Source organism: Dreissena polymorpha, chromosome 1, assembly GCF_020536995.1.
Source record: "Dreissena polymorpha isolate Duluth1 chromosome 1, UMN_Dpol_1.0, whole genome shotgun sequence".
Lineage (NCBI taxonomy): Eukaryota > Metazoa > Mollusca > Bivalvia > Myida > Dreissenidae > Dreissena > Dreissena polymorpha.
This window is the reverse complement of record NC_068355.1, coordinates 174,828,882-174,846,470: the sequence shown is the minus strand read 5'-3', so window position 1 is coordinate 174,846,470 and position 17,589 is coordinate 174,828,882. Positions and strand designations below refer to the sequence as shown.

The 17,589-nt window shown below is 36.8% G+C and overlaps 4 protein-coding genes and 1 pseudogene across 14 annotated transcripts in view; 2 read left to right on the top strand and 3 right to left on the bottom strand.

The window, feature by feature from the left end:
• The window catches only part of LOC127862373 (pyridoxal 5'-phosphate synthase subunit PdxT-like), a 105,956-nt gene extending 89,823 nt beyond the window's left edge, over nucleotides 1–16,133 (bottom strand). For both annotated transcript variants that reach the window (XM_052401468.1, XM_052401466.1), the window contains exons 1-2: nucleotides 15,503–16,133; nucleotides 14,318–14,736 (exon numbers count right to left, since the gene is read on the bottom strand). In XM_052401468.1, the coding sequence (XP_052257428.1) occupies nucleotides 14,389–14,736; nucleotides 15,503–15,862 (708 nt within the window). In that variant the 5' untranslated portion in view covers nucleotides 15,863–16,133 and the 3' untranslated portion in view covers nucleotides 14,318–14,388. The remainder of the gene's footprint in view (nucleotides 1–14,317; nucleotides 14,737–15,502) is intronic.
• Nucleotides 1–17,560, bottom strand: part of LOC127862344 (pyridoxal 5'-phosphate synthase subunit PdxT-like) — a 94,826-nt gene extending 77,266 nt beyond the window's left edge. Inside the window, exon 1 of one of the 4 annotated variants that reach the window (XM_052401446.1) lies at nucleotides 17,486–17,560. Coding sequence is in view for 1 of the 4 variants with exons in the window: in XM_052401441.1 (XP_052257401.1) it covers nucleotides 17,135–17,155 (21 nt within the window). In the remaining 3 variants the exon portion in view is untranslated. The other 3 variants (XM_052401449.1, XM_052401457.1, XM_052401441.1) reach the window with 3 other exon arrangements.
• Nucleotides 1–17,589, top strand: part of LOC127862412 (uncharacterized) — a 99,397-nt pseudogene that overhangs the window by 47,121 nt on the left and 34,687 nt on the right.
• Nucleotides 1–17,589, bottom strand: part of LOC127862001 (histone-lysine N-methyltransferase KMT5B-like) — a 106,404-nt gene that overhangs the window by 62,243 nt on the left and 26,572 nt on the right. The window lies entirely within an intron of this gene.
• On the top strand, nucleotides 464–8,076 carry LOC127862106 (protein FAM221A-like). 3 transcript variants are annotated; one of them, XM_052401092.1, is made up of 8 exons: nucleotides 464–1,018; nucleotides 1,286–1,389; nucleotides 1,750–1,828; nucleotides 3,560–3,845; nucleotides 4,153–4,365; nucleotides 4,612–4,722; nucleotides 5,723–5,835; nucleotides 6,476–8,076. In XM_052401092.1, the coding sequence occupies exons 2-8, from the start codon at nucleotides 1,313–1,315 to the stop codon at nucleotides 6,581–6,583; spliced, it is 987 nt and encodes a 328-aa protein (XP_052257052.1). In that variant the 5' UTR covers nucleotides 464–1,018; nucleotides 1,286–1,312; the 3' UTR covers nucleotides 6,584–8,076. The 3 variants fall into 3 exon arrangements, with proteins under 3 accessions (XP_052257052.1, XP_052257062.1, XP_052257044.1); XM_052401102.1 differs by having other exon boundaries at nucleotides 1,281–1,389; XM_052401084.1 differs by having other exon boundaries at nucleotides 1,258–1,389.

The following is a 17,589-nucleotide window of genomic DNA, read 5'->3' as shown; positions in this document are numbered from 1 at the left end:
CGTCATGCGGAAATGGTTAATATGACGCGTCGGCTAGCGTAGCTCATGCCCAGTCTCCGCGATTGCGCTGTCTGGTTAGGAACTGCGCATGGTTTCGTGGTATCTTTTGTCAAAACTGCGAGATGCGCAGGCTGCAACATAGCTACGCTGGCCGCATATTGCATAAGAGCCATTTTCGCATGACGCGGGTCTTTAAAAACACTATTGTTTCTTATAAATGAAACATTTTAGCACAATACTTTTCGATAAAAAAAATTGGAAGTCCACCAGTGTTATTTATAGCTTACTGGAAAATTTTGGTAGCCTATTCAGTCCTTCAAGTACAATTTACATACCCGCTAAACGAGTACGGCAAAGATGTGTGGTTAGATAATGTAAAGATTTCATGACAATATTTTATTTCGGTAGTTTTAGAACGCTTAAACTGACGTATACCATTATTTGAAACCCGTCATTTGATTGAAAGCCAAGATCTTTGTTCAGGAATACGTACGTTTTTCTGACAGTGTTGTCTCTCTCTGATAATAAATACGTTTTGCGCCATGTCCTGTGCCGAGCGATCTCATTCCAAAATTACTAAACATGTAGCGTTTAGAGGTGCGACAGGTCAGGTTGTGCTTCCTTCTCAAAAGAAACGATATCAACCTTTATTTCCAATTTATCAAGTCTTATGATAAACGTCTTGTTTTTTCATTCGCGATGCAAATTGTATTAACAGGGCGTCTGAGAGTCGATATCATAATATTCATATGAACGGTGTTCACATGGTGATGATGTTGTTTGCGGTATACATTTGGGCGTTCCCAATACCCACATGTAGCTTTATACCACAACAGCCTACGCAAATTTTCATCATACTTTCGTTTATTTTGGGTCGATTTATTATGCGCTCCATTCAAATACACTTGTTCCAATCGATTGCTTATCGATCTGTTTATTATTTCTACCAAGACCAAATGTTCGTTTCATTTAATAAATTAAACACGACGATTAGGAAGCTTCACCTCGTTCATTCAAGGTAAGGTGTATATTAAGTCAATTTTGTAAATATTATCGCATTTTTCTATGCAAATGTTAATATTTACTAGCCTGTTTTGTTTAAATGGTTTTAATAATAATCAATGAGTTTAACTATTGGTTTACACGATTCGAAAACGTTAACGTAAATTGTGCTTTCAAAGCATACTGATTTATACTGATTTGTGGACCTGTACATCAGATATTGGCGTGAGTTTTGAATTTCAAATCTTAAAACAGTTTGTGCTACACTTGTTTGCAAGTACAGAGGAAGTGCCCGCGACAACTGTTCATAATGGCTGAGCAGCAGTATCACTTGAAGTTTGATGCCTCGAAAGGCCAGGCTGTAGACGATTACGTGGAATACAAAAGGTGCGTAACAAACGTACAGTTCGAATATCAATCTTTCTACTAAAATGTGTAAGCTCTAGTAGGTGCAATCCGTGTTAGTGCACTTAACTTGATTGTAGTGTAAGCTGTGTCACAAACCAAACGCGTTATTAGCTGCCTCACAAACCAAACACGTTATAAACTGTCTCACTATCCAAACACGATACAGGCTGTCTCCCCAACCAAACGCGTTAACGTTATACGCTGTCTCACAAACCAAACACGCTATAAACTGTCTTACAAACCAAACACGTTTTAAGTTGTCTCACAAGCCAAACACGTTATAATAAAAAAACTGTTTCGTTCATTCCGATTTAATAGTATTGAACGATTTCCATGCAGGATTGTCGGTGACGATGACGGCGGGAAAATGTTCACACCCGAAGAATTTGAGGAGTACAAGAAGAAAGTCTTGCCAATGGTAGAGTAACCTATTTATTAATTTAATATTCGGAGGGCAAAACACGTCAAGTAAATTGCTAAATTGAATCTGTATCCATGCAGATTTGTTTACTTCATTAACGGTACAGGATAGTGAATAAGCATTATTAAAAATGTTATGTAAATGTGCTTAATACTATCAATAGCTGCAAATGAGGTGAAACGAACGAAATTAGTATCGAAAAATATGTATAACAGTACATATAAAAGAACAACAACAGAACAAATATTTTATTCATGTAAGCATAGTACAGCTCATTGTGATTCATATAATAAGACAGTCATACATGCGTGCAAAATGAGTAATTAAGATATACAGTATGCATGAGAGTATTGTATGTTCATGTAAACAATGAATTGGGTATTAAAACCACATGCTAACAAAATCAGTAGACAAAAAAGTGCATCCAGTTCATTATAACTTGTACATGTTAACAGAAATCAGCGTTAACAGACATAAGCAAAGTACATTAATTTCATGTTTAACGGTAACTAACTTGAAACTTGCTAATTTGATGAAACGCCTATTTATATAATTATATTCAATGGCGTTGTACAAAACATATATATGTACATAAAATTGATAAAAAATAAGAGGTATTGATAATATTATGCAGCATTAATTAAAGGATAAATGATCTTAAAATGTGTGATATAAATAAGAATGCTGTAAGGAACTTAAGCAATAAAACAATACCGGCTACACTATTTAAACATGGTAAAAGTAAAATATTATGTAATAAATCGATATAACTAGAGTTAAGACAATAATTATAATGATAATATGAGCAAATATTTGGCAACATAAAGACACTGTTTTTCATTAACTAAAAGGATAGGTAAAAGGATATTTCTGCACTCTCGCTGTCGGATCCCACAGCTACCGGTCACCTGTCATACTTAAGGACACTTCTTTTGGGTTTTAACCTTATTTGAACTATCGTGAACTGACACTTAAAAGCGTTGAGCCAAAGAAAAATACAATGATCTCTTTTCACGTTTTGGTAAATTGACAAAATTGAAAAAAGTTGTTTCAGATTTGCAAATTTTCGTTTAAGTTATGATATTTGTGAGGAAACAGTAATACATGGTCTGATATAGCCATTAAATGCATCTTTTGACGATAAAAAACTGAAAAATATAAAGCGTTGCAACGCGAAACGATTGAATAATTTGGAGAGTTCTGTTGTTGTCGTTTAATTTTGTGAAACTACGAAGATTGGTTATATTAAGTATAAAATTCGTCACCAATATACAATTGGCAGGATGGCCGAGCGGTCTAATTGGTTTTTACTCCGGGGGTCACTGGTTCGAGTTCTGCTGCGGGCTACTTTTTCTCCTTTTTTTCAAATTTTATTCTTGATTTTATTTGCTGGAGCTTTTTAGATCCAATGTTTACATTTATCAATATAAAGCATTTAATAAAAAACTTCAAAACATGCCGAAATCTGTGAAAAGGCCCCTTTAAAGCATGTGATAATTTTATGCATGCTTGATCTTATTGAGAATTATAATTATATATTTTATAATTTATTTTTTACAGTCAATAATGTATTGATATTAGCTGAAGCCCGCAAGCCAAGTACCCTTACAATGTGTGGCATGTCTCTATGATCTCTATGCAAGAAGCTGTACAACTGTTTTGATACTAATGTTTAAAAGCCAGTATAATCCTAAATACTTACTTTTTCTTCATGTTAAATCTATAAAGCGCATGAAGAATCGGCTGTACACCGCTTTTACGTCGCCAACCGGGATGGACTGTAAGCTGGTGGGACCGGAGACCCCGTGTTTCTGCAAACACCGCTACAAGCAGCACAAAACCGACTTCGACGTGGTTCCCAGCGAGCGACCCATTAAGCTGCCGTGTCGCTCCTCTGGGTGTAAATGTGCCTCATACCATTATGTGCCACTGAATGGATCCCAACCCATTCGTTGCCATTGTAAACATACCGCAGACGAGCACAAGGAGTTCGGAAAATTTGTGTGCTCGAAGGGTAAGAATGTGAAAAATAGAATTTAAGTATCAGGTACAGAATTTGACTTTACAGTCACTATATCGCTGGGACAATTAGCTTCGTCAGTCAGCAGAAATATGTGTTTGAAAGGGTCATATTCATTTTAAACAAAATAGACGAATTAAAATGGTTTACATAGCTGTTTCGCTGACAGTAAAAATGTATTACGGAATCGCTAAATAAAAAAACAATTCCATTATAACGGCATACCCCAAATGACGTACCTTTAGATGCTATTTATACCTATAAGGGTTGTATTTAATGCCGTATCTGTATTTCACTTCAGCGGGTTGCACTAAATGCACGGGTTTCAAGAGTTCGTTCAGCTGTGGTTGCGGCTCGCCACTCAGCGATCACCGTATGATCGTGGAGACAGGGGAGGAACGGGAGGCCCGGGGCCACCCCCTGGGCGAGGCGACACCGTACGCGGCCATGGGCGGTATCACGGGGTTCTCCTCAATGGCGGATGGATACATGAGGCTGGACCCGAGCGGAAAAGGTGTCACCACACACTTTTTAATTATGTCTTATCACAGTTATGATGTTCTTAATAATTTAATATATAAATGTTTCTGTAGTTATCTCCAAATGTTTACCAGTACATATTTTTCTTTTTGTTCATATCAATAGCCGTTCATGTGATCGTTTAATTTTCTTGTCGGTGTAAAACGTATGTGTTAAAAAGACTCATACATGTATACCGGTACTTCTAGTATTTGTCATTTACTTCGAATGTATATTTTAGGGGCTCCAAATAAGGGTTTTCTAGAGCAGTCTGTGACATCATCGGATAATCCCTTCCTAAGAAGCAACGTTCAAGCCATTAAACAACATCAGATGCGCAAGAAGGCGTCAGGTAGAGTGTAACCTCTAGTTTCTCAGCACGAGAAAAAAAAGGAAAACTTCAATGTGTGTTTATCCTTACATCTCCATTTAATAGAGTAGGCAGTTCAACCGAACTTTTTTTGTTCTTTTTTTATTATGCGCAAGATATTTCTCACGTGTAGATGTTTAATGGCTGAAATCTTTGCAACATACAGTACTTATTGAGTCAGGATGCTAGTAAATGGTATCAAACCATTTTGTTTATATTTAAACCCGAAATAAGTATTAACTTTACCATTGTTTGAAATTTTATTGTGAATATGGGCAATTCATCATGTGATTAATGCTGCGGTGTTTATTCATCCATTGAAACGGAAGAATAATAGCAATAGTACATTAGAATTAAGCTTGGCAGGTTTTTGATTAATTAATAAATGTTCACTAAGCAATTAAATCACGTTGACAAATTAAATGATGGGTTAAAAGCAATCAATTAAAAGAAACGTTTACATTTCAAAACCGCAAATATTGCACTGTTCTATTCGTCGCAAAATTGTCGTATGAATTGTATAGTTTTAAGACGTCATGTATTTGAATTAGTTTCAATAACTCGTATTAAATATTCTCTTTAAAAAGAAATGTTAACTTTTTCACAAAAAGTAGAAATGCATACAAGTATACTATGATCTCGCTACAAAAATGAATTGTAGTGCACTTAAAGCCCCAACATTTTTTCCAATAACATCTTTAAAAAAATGGAAGGTTTATAAGTTGACCAAATATTGTTATTATCTTTTTATAGCAATATACGAGTTATTTCCAAGTTTAACACGGATAAAAAAAATAGGACATATATCTCCAAAATCTATCTTTAACATGTTTTAATGCAAGATAAGTAAATTTTCGAACTATTAAGTTTGAGTGTCGGGATCGGTCGGGTGAATTGAAATCACTTTTTGCGCATAAATAGGTCTTACTTAAGTAAGGAAAATCCCTCATTGTTTGTGGTATTTACTATCACGTGACTACAGGTCTGACGGGCCCGGATGACGAGATATTCGACGACCAGGCTGAGCGCGTGTCCTCCAGGCGACGACCAGGCGAGGACGACATGGCGTACTACGAGCGAAGATATCAGGAGCGGGTAGGCCGTACATAGTGGGACTTTGATACATGGGGATTTTAACCCATTTATGCCTAGCGTCTAGAAAAAAAGGCTTTGGCAAACAGCGTAGACCCAGATGAGACGCCGCATGATGCGGCGTCTCATCAGGGTCTGCGCTGTTTGCTTAAACATTGGGTTATTTATTTCGCGACAAACGCGATGCATCGATGAAATACATATAATTTTGGATCTGAAATAATGGCGACAAGTTCGAAATACGGACATTATAACCATTGGTTATTATCACGACCGAAACGAAAACTGTATTCATGTTTCAGTTCATCCAAAACATTAAAAATAAATTAAATAAAGTAATAATCAAAGCGTAATTGATTGCTGTTGATTTGCATGTTTTTACTGCTGTCCATTTCCATTCTCTTCGTTTGCTGACTCATAAGACTGCATTTAACCAAGGAATTAAATATGTGTGTCAGATATAATCATATAAAAACTTAGATATAACATCATATGTTAAGTAACGGGTGAAGGAGAGACCATAATGATAAAATCATAATTTTTGGATTTCACTCGTTATTTAACAGATTATTACGGTGATTTTATATCTGACACGCAAACATGCCTACACATGCCATGTATAGAAAAGTAACTTCTATTTCAGAAACGCAATGAAACGACTAGAGGCGTCGCACCGGAAGCGGAAATGAGTCGCCTCGAGATAGGTTCCCGTAAAGCAATTGAGCAGAAACCCAGGACGCCTAAGAAATAGTCGCCCTTGATGATATTGAAAGATAAATATGGCCCTTGAACAATAATGTTGTGCTTGAATAAAGTTTCTATATTTTGCCTGTACAAATGTATCAAGTTAGTTATGTTTATAAATTAATGCTTTACATATGGGAATATAATTATATGTATATGTCTTTTTAACTGTTATAATTTTGTTTTATTAAATTTATTTATATATTTTTATAAATAACCGTGTATTAAAACGCGGCTATTTTTTGTGAAACAAAATAATCATATATATATATATATATATATATATATATTCGCACACAGATACAATCACCAAACAAACCACCGAACTTGCGTATATGATCGCTTTTTATATTTAAGTTGAAAGATATTTTTATTTAAATGATTTAATTGTTCGACAAAATAATTTTTTTAACAGTATTTTGCATTGATATTATGTCATTCAAATGTTTATAAATAACACATAGTATTGTACAGATATCACAGCCACATACCCCGGTAGAACACTACATATTGAAATAATGCTTGACTTGTTCACGAATAAAAGTATGCTTATGAGGTATTCAGGAATTCGAAGAAAATAATCGAAACGGATTGATTTTATGTCTATCTTAATTGTATTTAGATGCCCTAACCCGAAGGTATAAGTGATCTCACATTTCAAATGTTCGTGCGTTATAAGTAATGTGCCGTGAAATAGATAACCTAAAGGAAAAGTGTCATTCAAGTCCAACAATATTTTAATGCTAAAATACTAGTAATCATCGTTTAGATACTTGTTATTCATATCTTTCTTATATTAAAACGTCACACATTCTTTAACCCATTTATGCCTAGTGGACTCTCCCATCCTTCTAAATTGGATCAATTCATTTAAACAATTAGGGATGTCCAGTATATTTATTTCTATATTTAGAATATTTCTTACAGAAATTCCGTTAAGCAAGCAGCGCAGAACCTGATGAGACGCCGAATCATGCGGCGTCTCATCTGGGTCTACGCTGCTTGCCAAAGCCTTTTTTCTAGACGCTAGGTATGAATGGGTTAGTAATAAGACATCGGTTTAAAGCAGTTAAGTACGCTGGGCGGCATTTTTTTGTTTCCCAGGGTCATTATTGCATTTAAATGGGGATGGTCATTATTCATAGCTGTATTTAAATGATACACAAAATCGGATTTACATTTGACTCGTGATATTTTCTATATTACACATTTTAAAAATACCCTCTAAAAATCTGCTAAAATCAAGGTGTTTAAATTTGAAGAGAATGTATTTTCGTTCTTATAGTATTTTTTAAATAAAAACTATGAAAAGTATACATGAAATTTCTTTCCAAATAATAATTGATAAGCCCTAAACTGGAAAATGCGTCGATAATTTGACAATCAAATGCCAACTTTGCCTTTCGCATCTGTCATTCAAGTAGTAAATTTCAAATGATACACATGTATATGTTAAAGACGTTAATTGATGGCGGATATTAGATACACGTAGCTGATAATATTCAACTATATGTATATTTTCTGTTTTGTTAAATTATGCGTGAAATAAACGATTTTCGTCTTCAGTTATATTTTTATTTAACATCTAACATGTATCTATAAAATATTATTTGGCATTTAACTATTACTATTTGTACGTTCAATTTGCGACCATTTAAGTGCACATATTGTACCATTCTTTACTGCAGAAAATCCGCTTAAAGCGTTTTACAAACAAAATGCACAGGGTCATACTAACTACATTATAAACTTAGTTACGGCGTATGCATAAGTTTAGTGAACATACACGTATATAATACAAAATATTAGTCCGTTTTTCTTTCATTGTAAGTAAATGCAGGAAATCCCAGATAAGCATGATCAATACACTTGCCAAACTAAACGTCATGCTGTCAGATGTTCAAAAGTACCACGATACTACCAAGGAACAGCACCAGGTTGGCATGGGAGGCGGAACCGGCACCTTTCGGAGCAGCTGTTGCTCTATCAGAGTGACCGACTTTGTGTCCGTCGTGTTGAGTGTCTGTAGGAAGTGGCGTCGGAGTGTCCAGAATAGCCTTGATGGTCGGGGTTGTAGTGGAAGTGCTCACACCTTGAGTAGTCGGTGATCGGGTAGTTCCGGTGGTGGAAGTTGTCAAAGCTTGAGAAGTCGATGATCGTGTAGTTCCGATAGTGGACGTACTCAAAGATTGGGACGTCGATGATCGTGTAAATCCGGTAGTGGAAGTGCTCACACTTTGAGAAGTCGATGATTGGGTGGTTCCTGTGGTAGCGGATGTTTTGTCATCAAAAACAGAAGCGTCGGATGACGTTGTTGATATAAATGGTGGAACTGATGACAAAGGGTCCATTTCACTTGGACAAGGTTTCACAATAATGGTCTTCCATCCCTGTGGGGTTTCGCTCTCCTGCATGTAAAAGATAGAGCAGCGGCGCACGGCACTTCGAGAGCGGCATGACCCAAACCCGGACGACACGGTGGTGGGGAAGCCATACACAAGATTGAACTGTGCCATGTAAGCGCAGCTGTCTGGACAAACCTCTAAGAACGCGGTGCATTCTGCGCACGCTCTGTACGTGTTGCAGAAACCAACCGATGATGAAAGTTCACAACGAAATCCGGAGTATCCAGGCATACAATCGCACGCGCCGGATCGACAACGTCCGTTGCCATTACAGGGATCTCTCTCAGTGGCGCTACACGCGCTCAGTGGTACAACGGTTTCTCGCTCCATAACAGGAAAGTTGGCAACTTCCACGGTGTTATTTCCACTCCTAAACGACGCCATTTCCGTGTCTAGCGTTGAAAGTAAATTGAAACCTGACTGAAGAAGGTCCAGTAACGAACGGTCCCTTATCTCTGTATTGTTGACGTTGAGGGCCCCTCCGATCTGTAATTCACACGTGATGCCCGTAAAGCCAATATTACAAGAGCAAACTCCGGAGTAGCAACTCCCGTGCCCGCTACACGGGACTCCATTGTCGCCGTTACACGTGTACAAAAACAGGGTTGTGCTAGACTCGCTGATTCCCTCTGAGTTCGACGGACCATGTGCGTAGATGCATTGTACGAAGAACAGCGCAACGAGGCAAACGATATTCGCCATTAATTTTGTCAGTTTATGTCCACAGTCTATTGTTTTTTAAACTCGATATTAATTATTACTTGAAGTATAGTATACAGAAAAGAACATTTATTACGAACTATCCGTGTTGCTTGCACGCGTGTTTACATAAACATGTTATTGTGTATGCGAGTCGTAACTGGTGAAAACAATCACTGACGTAAGCTCACGTTTTAAATAAACAGCGTCATCTTTTTAAGTAGCGTTCGTCTGAATCACCACTTATACAATGTAAATTTTCCTTCGTTTTTTTAGATGCGTTGATGCATGTATGCTATGCATGACAAGATTATAACCAAGTAGCTCGCGAGACCAACAGTTGGCAATGTGTATCATCATGACAACTGATGTTGGAAAAATAACGACTAAGTTTAGACGAATGTTCTTAAGTTTGTCCGACAATTAATTATGTTTATATCATGTTTGATGTATGCTGTTCTTTTGCCCTGCAGTCATATTCACGCATGCCAAGTTTTGTTATTCGATTCGTGGTTTACACAACATTAGCATTTGTTTAACATGGTGTTGCTAGTTTTAATTGCCACCAAGTTTCGTTTCAAATGCATACATTTAACTGCATGTGTTCCCGTGGCTTTTATTTTATAAGTCTCGTACACTGTTCTACCAAAGTATTTGTATAATACGGTCATTATTACCAACAATTTAGTGGTTATTCGTCAATACAGATATTAACAAAATGTAAACGTAAAGAACGAAAATAAAAATGATTGAAGCGTATAAAATGTAATTACCTACAATATATCTGGGCTCCGATTGTTTTTTGTCTACATACAATGTGTATATTAATAGTGAAGCCGCAACGTGTAGACTCTTGGTAAGTTACAATTGGCGAGTTCTACACAACGCAACGCGCACGTAGTGACTTTTATACGAAGCACGTTTTCAACTGTTATATCTAAGTCTAAGTCATAAGTAAAGATTTTGATTTAAAATTGCACATTTCATCATTCGACAACATTAAAGGGGCCTTTTCACAGATTTTGGCATTTTTTAACTTATTCATTAAATGCTTTATATTGATAAATGTAAACATTGGATCGTAAAAGCTCCAGTAAAAAATCAAGAATAAAATTTAAAAAAGGAAAAGAACATTGCCCGGAGCAGGTTTCGAACCAGTGACCCCTAGAGTCCTGCCAGAGTCCTGAAGTAAAAACGCTTTAGCCTACTGAGCTATTCCGCCGAGTTCACTTACTAGAAGTATTTTATACCTTATATAAGTAATCTTCGTAGTTTCACAAAATTTAACGACAAAAACAGAACTCTCCAAATTATTCAATCGTTTCGCGTTGCAACGCTTTATAATTTTTAGGTTTTAAAACCGTCAAAAGATGCATATAATCGCTATATTAGACCATGGTAAATGTTCAGTATTACTGTTTCCTCACAAATATCATAACTAAAACGAAAATTTGCGAATCTGAAACAACTTTTTTCAATTTTGTCAATTTACCAAAGCGTGAAAAGATCCCTTTAAGTTCACTATAAAGTCATTCATCCGTGACGATAGGAAGCTTAAGCACGTGGTGTCGGTTGTCTGCAAAATGCCAACATGCGCGGTTGCGCTCCATAATATTCATATGAGCCATATTGTTGTTTTAACTAATTTTGTGTGTTTTTTTCTGATTTAATAACCCACGTGCAAAAACGATTAAGCCATACCGATTCTACGTGCTGAAGCATCCGATCGGCACGGCTAAATAACAAATATGATATACACTATATATATATAATTACTCGGATAGGAATCAACTTACGCGATGGTATAAATGTTGCAGACGTGAACCTTTTAACGAACATATAGAGCATGCTTTTCAAATTAGCGGATGTACTGTATTCAAACGAGACTTAATTTAGTCAAGATTTTGTACAATGTCTCGGATATTTCACATTTGAAACACCCGTGGCCGGTATAATTGATATTAAGCGTTGAGTAAGTGTACTTGTATATATAAATGTACTGTAAGTAAACTTAAGTATTATATCAGTTATTTTTAATGTGTGTAGTAATGTTCTAGGTTCATTTCTTTCGACTAATAAAACTACCACATAATCTTATTTTGATTGGGGGGGGGGGGAGGATATAAGTTGAATGTAACCTCTAACCGGTGATAATGTAATACATGTTCATCGTTTACATTTTATATCACATAGCTGACGAACATTATCGTACTTGATAATGGCTCAAAATAGATTCACACAGCCATTTAAATCGCTTAATAATGACATAAGGGCGTTTGTCAGCTTTGTGAACACGACTAATCGTAATGTTTGCCTGCTGTGGCTGGACTATAAAGGTAAACGAGTCCGGTACGGCGACATTCCACCAGGTCGGGGCCTCCTAATGAACACATATGTCACGCACCCGTGGATAGCTTACGACGTTGTGACCAGTTACCCATTGTTGTTCAACGGAGAAATGGCGTTCTTTCCGCAAGAACAAAGGGATAACCAGGTTTTTAGTGAGGACAACAGAGAACTCGTGTCCATACACATACCTGGCAAGTAGCCTAAACAATAATTTATTGAGACGTTTGGGCGCGAATGTTACTGAGTTCGCTGTCCTCGCAATATTGTATAATAAAAGGAAGCGCAATGTTGCCTACTAGTCAGAGGGGGCGGGGGAGTTCATGAACGCGGAATTTGGGGATTCCCCATAGTTGTAAGCTCGGACGGGTAATACATTATTACAACAGTGTTTTTCAAAAGGGTTGCTTAAATTTAACGGTGCGAAAGAAAATTCAAGATACATTATATACAAAAAAATTGCATGTTTGTGTTCAAAAAGCATACTTATAAAATTCTGCGGTTCAGTTTTAAAAAACTCGTTAAACTTTGCGAACATATCAATGTGTCATATGTGTCTTTTGGTAGTTTGATTAAGTTTCCTTAGTCATAACCGGAGCTGTTGATTTTTTTTTAAGAATTGAGTAAAAGAACTGAACAAAACAGTATGTGCGCTATACATCTTTATATAATTTTATAAATGCCTTTTCATAAAACGTAAATGGGGATTAAACAAAGTAAACGTAGAATTTTCGAAACAAAACCTTGTCAAATGTGTTAAGTTTGTTTTCCGAGCTGTGTCTTGATGATTTGATGTGCCGGTATATATCATTGCTAAGATGATTCAGCAGGCATGAAGGCTTACATTTTGGGAGGCAATTATGTTAATGCAGAGATTGTTTGTAAAGTATTAATGTTTTAAATGTCACTGACTATTATAACATTATGTGAACCTGTACGCTACGCCTTCATTTCTTTTGCCTCTATGAGAATTCTGTGTACAGCGCCCGTCATGCCCTTAAATGAAATTAATACGGCTAAATGTTCCGTATTCTAATATTCAATGTGGATGCAATCATATTCATTTTTACTAGCAAGTCCATGATGAAACTGCATGTTGATCTTCATATAGACTTTTGATCAAAAGGTTCGTTTGGTGTAAAACAACAACTCGTAAACAATGCCAACTTGAAGCAGGGACCTATATAGGTCCCTGCTTGAAGCCGTCCGAAATTTGTGCACAACATATTAAAGTATTATTTACTTTTAATTTGCAAAAGTATCAATATTCTACGAATTAAATGTGTTGTGTTTTTCCGCTGCGTATCGGTCTTGTCGTAATGATGCGCGCCTATTTAACAAACCCGGCTAACGCCCCCCCCCCCCCCCCCCACACTCCCCCGCGGTGTGATCTCTGCATATCACACCTCCAATTACATGTTTATTTACCGATACACAACGAAACATTCGGTGGAAAAATAATTGAATAACAACCTATGGCTTATTTCATTTTTTTTAATTCAGTGTACTCACTTTACCGTCGTTGTCTTGAAGTGGTTTACCTACACATACGTCCAGATGTCGTCAACGCGGAAAATATCCCAACTAACATCAAGGCTATTCTGACCAAAATGCAACCCGTCAGCGACTTTACCGACTACCCCGACTTTCACAGAATGCATTACGAGAATATTGCGAATATTGACAACATGGGGCCTCCCGAATGATGACATGACAGTAACGAAAACTCTCATACCTTGTTCCGTTAGTATGCATAGCTGTTCACGGTACATATATTCACGTGTTAGCAAAAATGCTTAAACGGTCTAAAACTTTAAAGGTATTTTAATTTCATAATTATTTATCGCTGAAAACAATATATTGTTTAATTGTATAGTAGAAATTGTTTAGTTAGTACAGCATGAAACATTGTAATGGCTATTGTGAAGTCGCATCTTCCCTATACGTTGGCTCCGCGTTGGTCATAAGATATAGATATGACAATAATACATATTACTGTGTGTCTGAAAACTATTTGAGTCGCGTTCTGAGAAAACTACGCATAATGCATGTGCGTAAAGTGTCATCCCAGATTAGTCTGTGCAGTCCGCACAGGCTAATAAGGGACGACACTTTCCGCCTAAACTTGATTTTCGGTAAGGAGGGGCTTCCTCGAAACTAAAAATACCATAAAAGCGGAAAGTGTCGTCCCTGATTAGCTTGTGCGGACTTCACAGGCTAATCTGGGATGACACTTAACGCACATGCATTATGCCCGGTTTTATTATAAATGCATGTTCGTGTAAAAAAAGGTAAAATACATATAAATAATGTTAAATCTTAAACATAACACGAATGAGCACTGACAAACATATCAGAATGTTCACGTTGCTTTCTTGTTGACAATCTGTTCCAGGAAATACACATGCCATGCACAGTCCTCGCTTAGCTCGGGATGGAACGCTGTGGAGATCATGTTGTCTTGCTGCGCAGCAACGATCACTTCCGCCCCGGTATTAGGGTCACTTACGGTTGCGAGGACTTTCACATCGTCACTGAGAAGTTCCAATATTGCCGGTGCTCTGATGAAAACACCGGGGAATGTGTCCTGAAATGTGTCCTTTTTAAACGCTTTATTGAGTGAACTGTCGCTCATTCGTACATCGGCTTCGAAACTTTGCACTTGTCTACCGAAGTAATTCCGGGAAACGTCAATGTCCATAACAGCGAGCTAAAATGCATGACACAATTTCTATTTAAAAAAACAGTTCCTTTAGGCTTGAATTGAATAATACGAAAAAAAGCAAGTTTTGACAGCGATGAATTGACAATGACCATAATTAGATGAATGAATTGTAATTTTTGGATATATTAAGGGTCTTGTATTAGTTTTTAACCAGGTTTTCCGAAGGAAAAAACTGGTTATTAGATTGGCGAATGCGGGCGGGCTGGCTGGCTGGCTGGCTGGCGGGCTGGCTGGCTGGCTGGCGGAACAAGCTTGTCCGGGCCATAACTTTGTCGTTCATTGTGAGATTTTAAAATCATTTGGCACATTTGTTAACCATCATTAGACGGTGTGTCGCGCGAAAAAAGTACGTCAATATCTCCAAGGTCAAGGTCACACTTTGAGTTCAAAGGTAAAAAATAGCCATAAATGAGCTTGTCTGGGCTATAACTATATCATTCATTATGAGATTTTAAAATCATTTGGCACATTTGTTCACCATCATGGGACGGTGTGTCGCACGAAAGAATCACGTCAATATCTCCAATGTCAAGGTCGCCACGACTAAAAATAGATTTTTTTTTTAAAAACAAACTTACAAAGGGGGTTAATTTTGTTTGTTCATTTCAAAAGTTCAGTTTGAGTTGTCTCCCTTTATCAGATTTTTTTCACAATGAAAACCTGGTTTTGTGACAATTTTGTCCCTTGTTTGTATGTGTTCTCCCATAAGGTATTTTAATTTACTAGATAAATATCGTACTATTCGACTCACCGATGACTGACCGCCTTGTTTCTGGTTCTCCGTTAGCTTTGACAGCAGAATCATGCCCGCGCATGTTCCCCAGGTCACGTGATCGGGATTCTGAACCCAGTGACGTAAGGGCTCCTCCATGCTGTTCCGTTTCAAGTAGATGCTGATCGTTGTGCTCTCCCCGCCCGGGATAATGAGAGCGTCCATCTCTGGGCGCAGCTGCTCGGCCGTTCTGACCTCCACAAGGTGCAGGTCAATGGGTTTGCTGAGTAACCGGGCCGCTTTTTGCAGAGCCACCCTGTGTTCTAGGAATGCGCCTTGGATCTCGAGCAACCCCACTGTGACGATGGCAACACCAGACTTGAGGTCTCCTGGTGGCATCTGAAGCGTAAAGAAAAAATACTTTTTGTGCCAATAGTATTTCCCAATATGTTTGCATGTATATTGTATTATGTGTTCCAATTATGTAAATACTATTGTTAAGGTTATAATTTGTATGTACTAGTTTCGTTCTACAGGACGCACACGTTTGTTATAAGTGTTATGTTCGTGTACTTGTTGTAAATAAGAGGATCCGCCGAAACAAATGCAAAGCTGATAATTTAGAAAGTATCAATATGGAGCTTGATATATTTTCCAGTATTGTGGTATGATTCTTGTATACATAAATCACTATGATAAACAAGGATGTATTTATGTTGAAGCGAATTATTATTATATATTATCAATAAAATAGTATACCGTGATGAATTGAACGGAGTTTCGTATCGATCTTTCTGTCAGACTGTAAGCCTACTATTTTGTGCGCAATAATACAAGTACATGTGATTCGACAACAATTGTAAACATTGGTGAAATGCTTTTTACAAAGTTATTTTTTGGTGTGTTTATGAGGTCTGATCATGCAGTGTGCACACATCAACGGAAATATTACAATCCAATGCATTTGTCATCGTCAACCGTTTGGAATGTCAATTAGGCGATGAGTTAGTTTTTAGCATGTTTCTTTCAATTTTATTAATTTAAAAATGTCTGCCCCCATCGTCATGAAATGACATGTGTTCGAGTTTTGATATTTCTAGATATGTAATTTTTTTTTAATATTAAAGCGTAACTTGCCCTCATCAATGTCGATATTATTAACTAGTTATATAATTTTCCGCCGAAATACGTTGAATAAAAATCATTCAGATTTTTGAAAATAATGTCTATTTTTGTGTTAAAATCGCTTTGTATTTTGATTGATTTTGTCGATGGTATGGGACTTTGCTGCACAAAATTGGTAGCAGTTTGTAGGAAAACCATCCTTTTAAGCAAATATGTAAACATTTTCAATGTGGCGCTCTTCATTTAGTCAAATTTGAGTTCAATGCTAGGGGTCCCACATTTTTCTAACTGAAGCCTCTACATGAACCTTAATCGCTGTAGGCTCATTGATCGGGCAATGACCGCGGTCATTAATTGTGAGACTTCGCAGTCTAAATTTAAAATGAAACTTTATCAAGTGTACACAAAATTAACATAACACCTTGTTATATATGTCTTATTTCTCAAACACGGTTCAAAATATCAACTTGACATTTCGCTCATTGTTGTTTGAGAACATCGATTACAATTTCAATTAAATAAGTGATCCACTTACGCTCGTTTAACCTCATGCGGGTGTGGTTTCATTGTGCTGCACGTGCAAATGGAAGTTCGCGAACATTATCGAGTTTGTTTTGCATAGTTTGCTTTTCTTATGACAATATTATCCAAATACATGTGTTTATATATTTGAGAAAAATGCACGTACATTCATGAAAATTATAATTATCTAGACATTGGTTTATTATAAAAGTTAGGATGTAGTCCTTAAGTATACGGCATACACAAATATTTAGTTAACGAATACTTATATCGTGAATGTTTTAACTTACGTAAAGAAATAACATATTAAAATGTTAAGCTCTACTTACGGTTTGTCTTCTACACGATATGTCCCTATTGCAATCACAGGAACACCCTATGTCATAATTCTCAAACCGACCTTAAAACCGGTTTTATCCAGCAAGTTTATAAAAGCTTCTTTGTCAACTGGTACAAACTGTTATTTAGACAATAAGCCG

Bases quoted from the DNA above. Each gene is read 5' to 3' on its own strand.
- LOC127862106 (XM_052401084.1), top strand. From the start codon at position 750: ATGAACGGTGTTCACATGGTGATGATGTTGTTTGCGGTATACATTTGG. The intron at 1,390-1,749 runs GTGCGTAACAAA...ATTTCCATGCAG, and splicing joins GATTACGTGGAATACAAAAG to GATTGTCGGTGACGATGACG. The intron at 4,723-5,722 runs GTAGAGTGTAAC...ACGTGACTACAG, and splicing joins GATGCGCAAGAAGGCGTCAG to GTCTGACGGGCCCGGATGAC.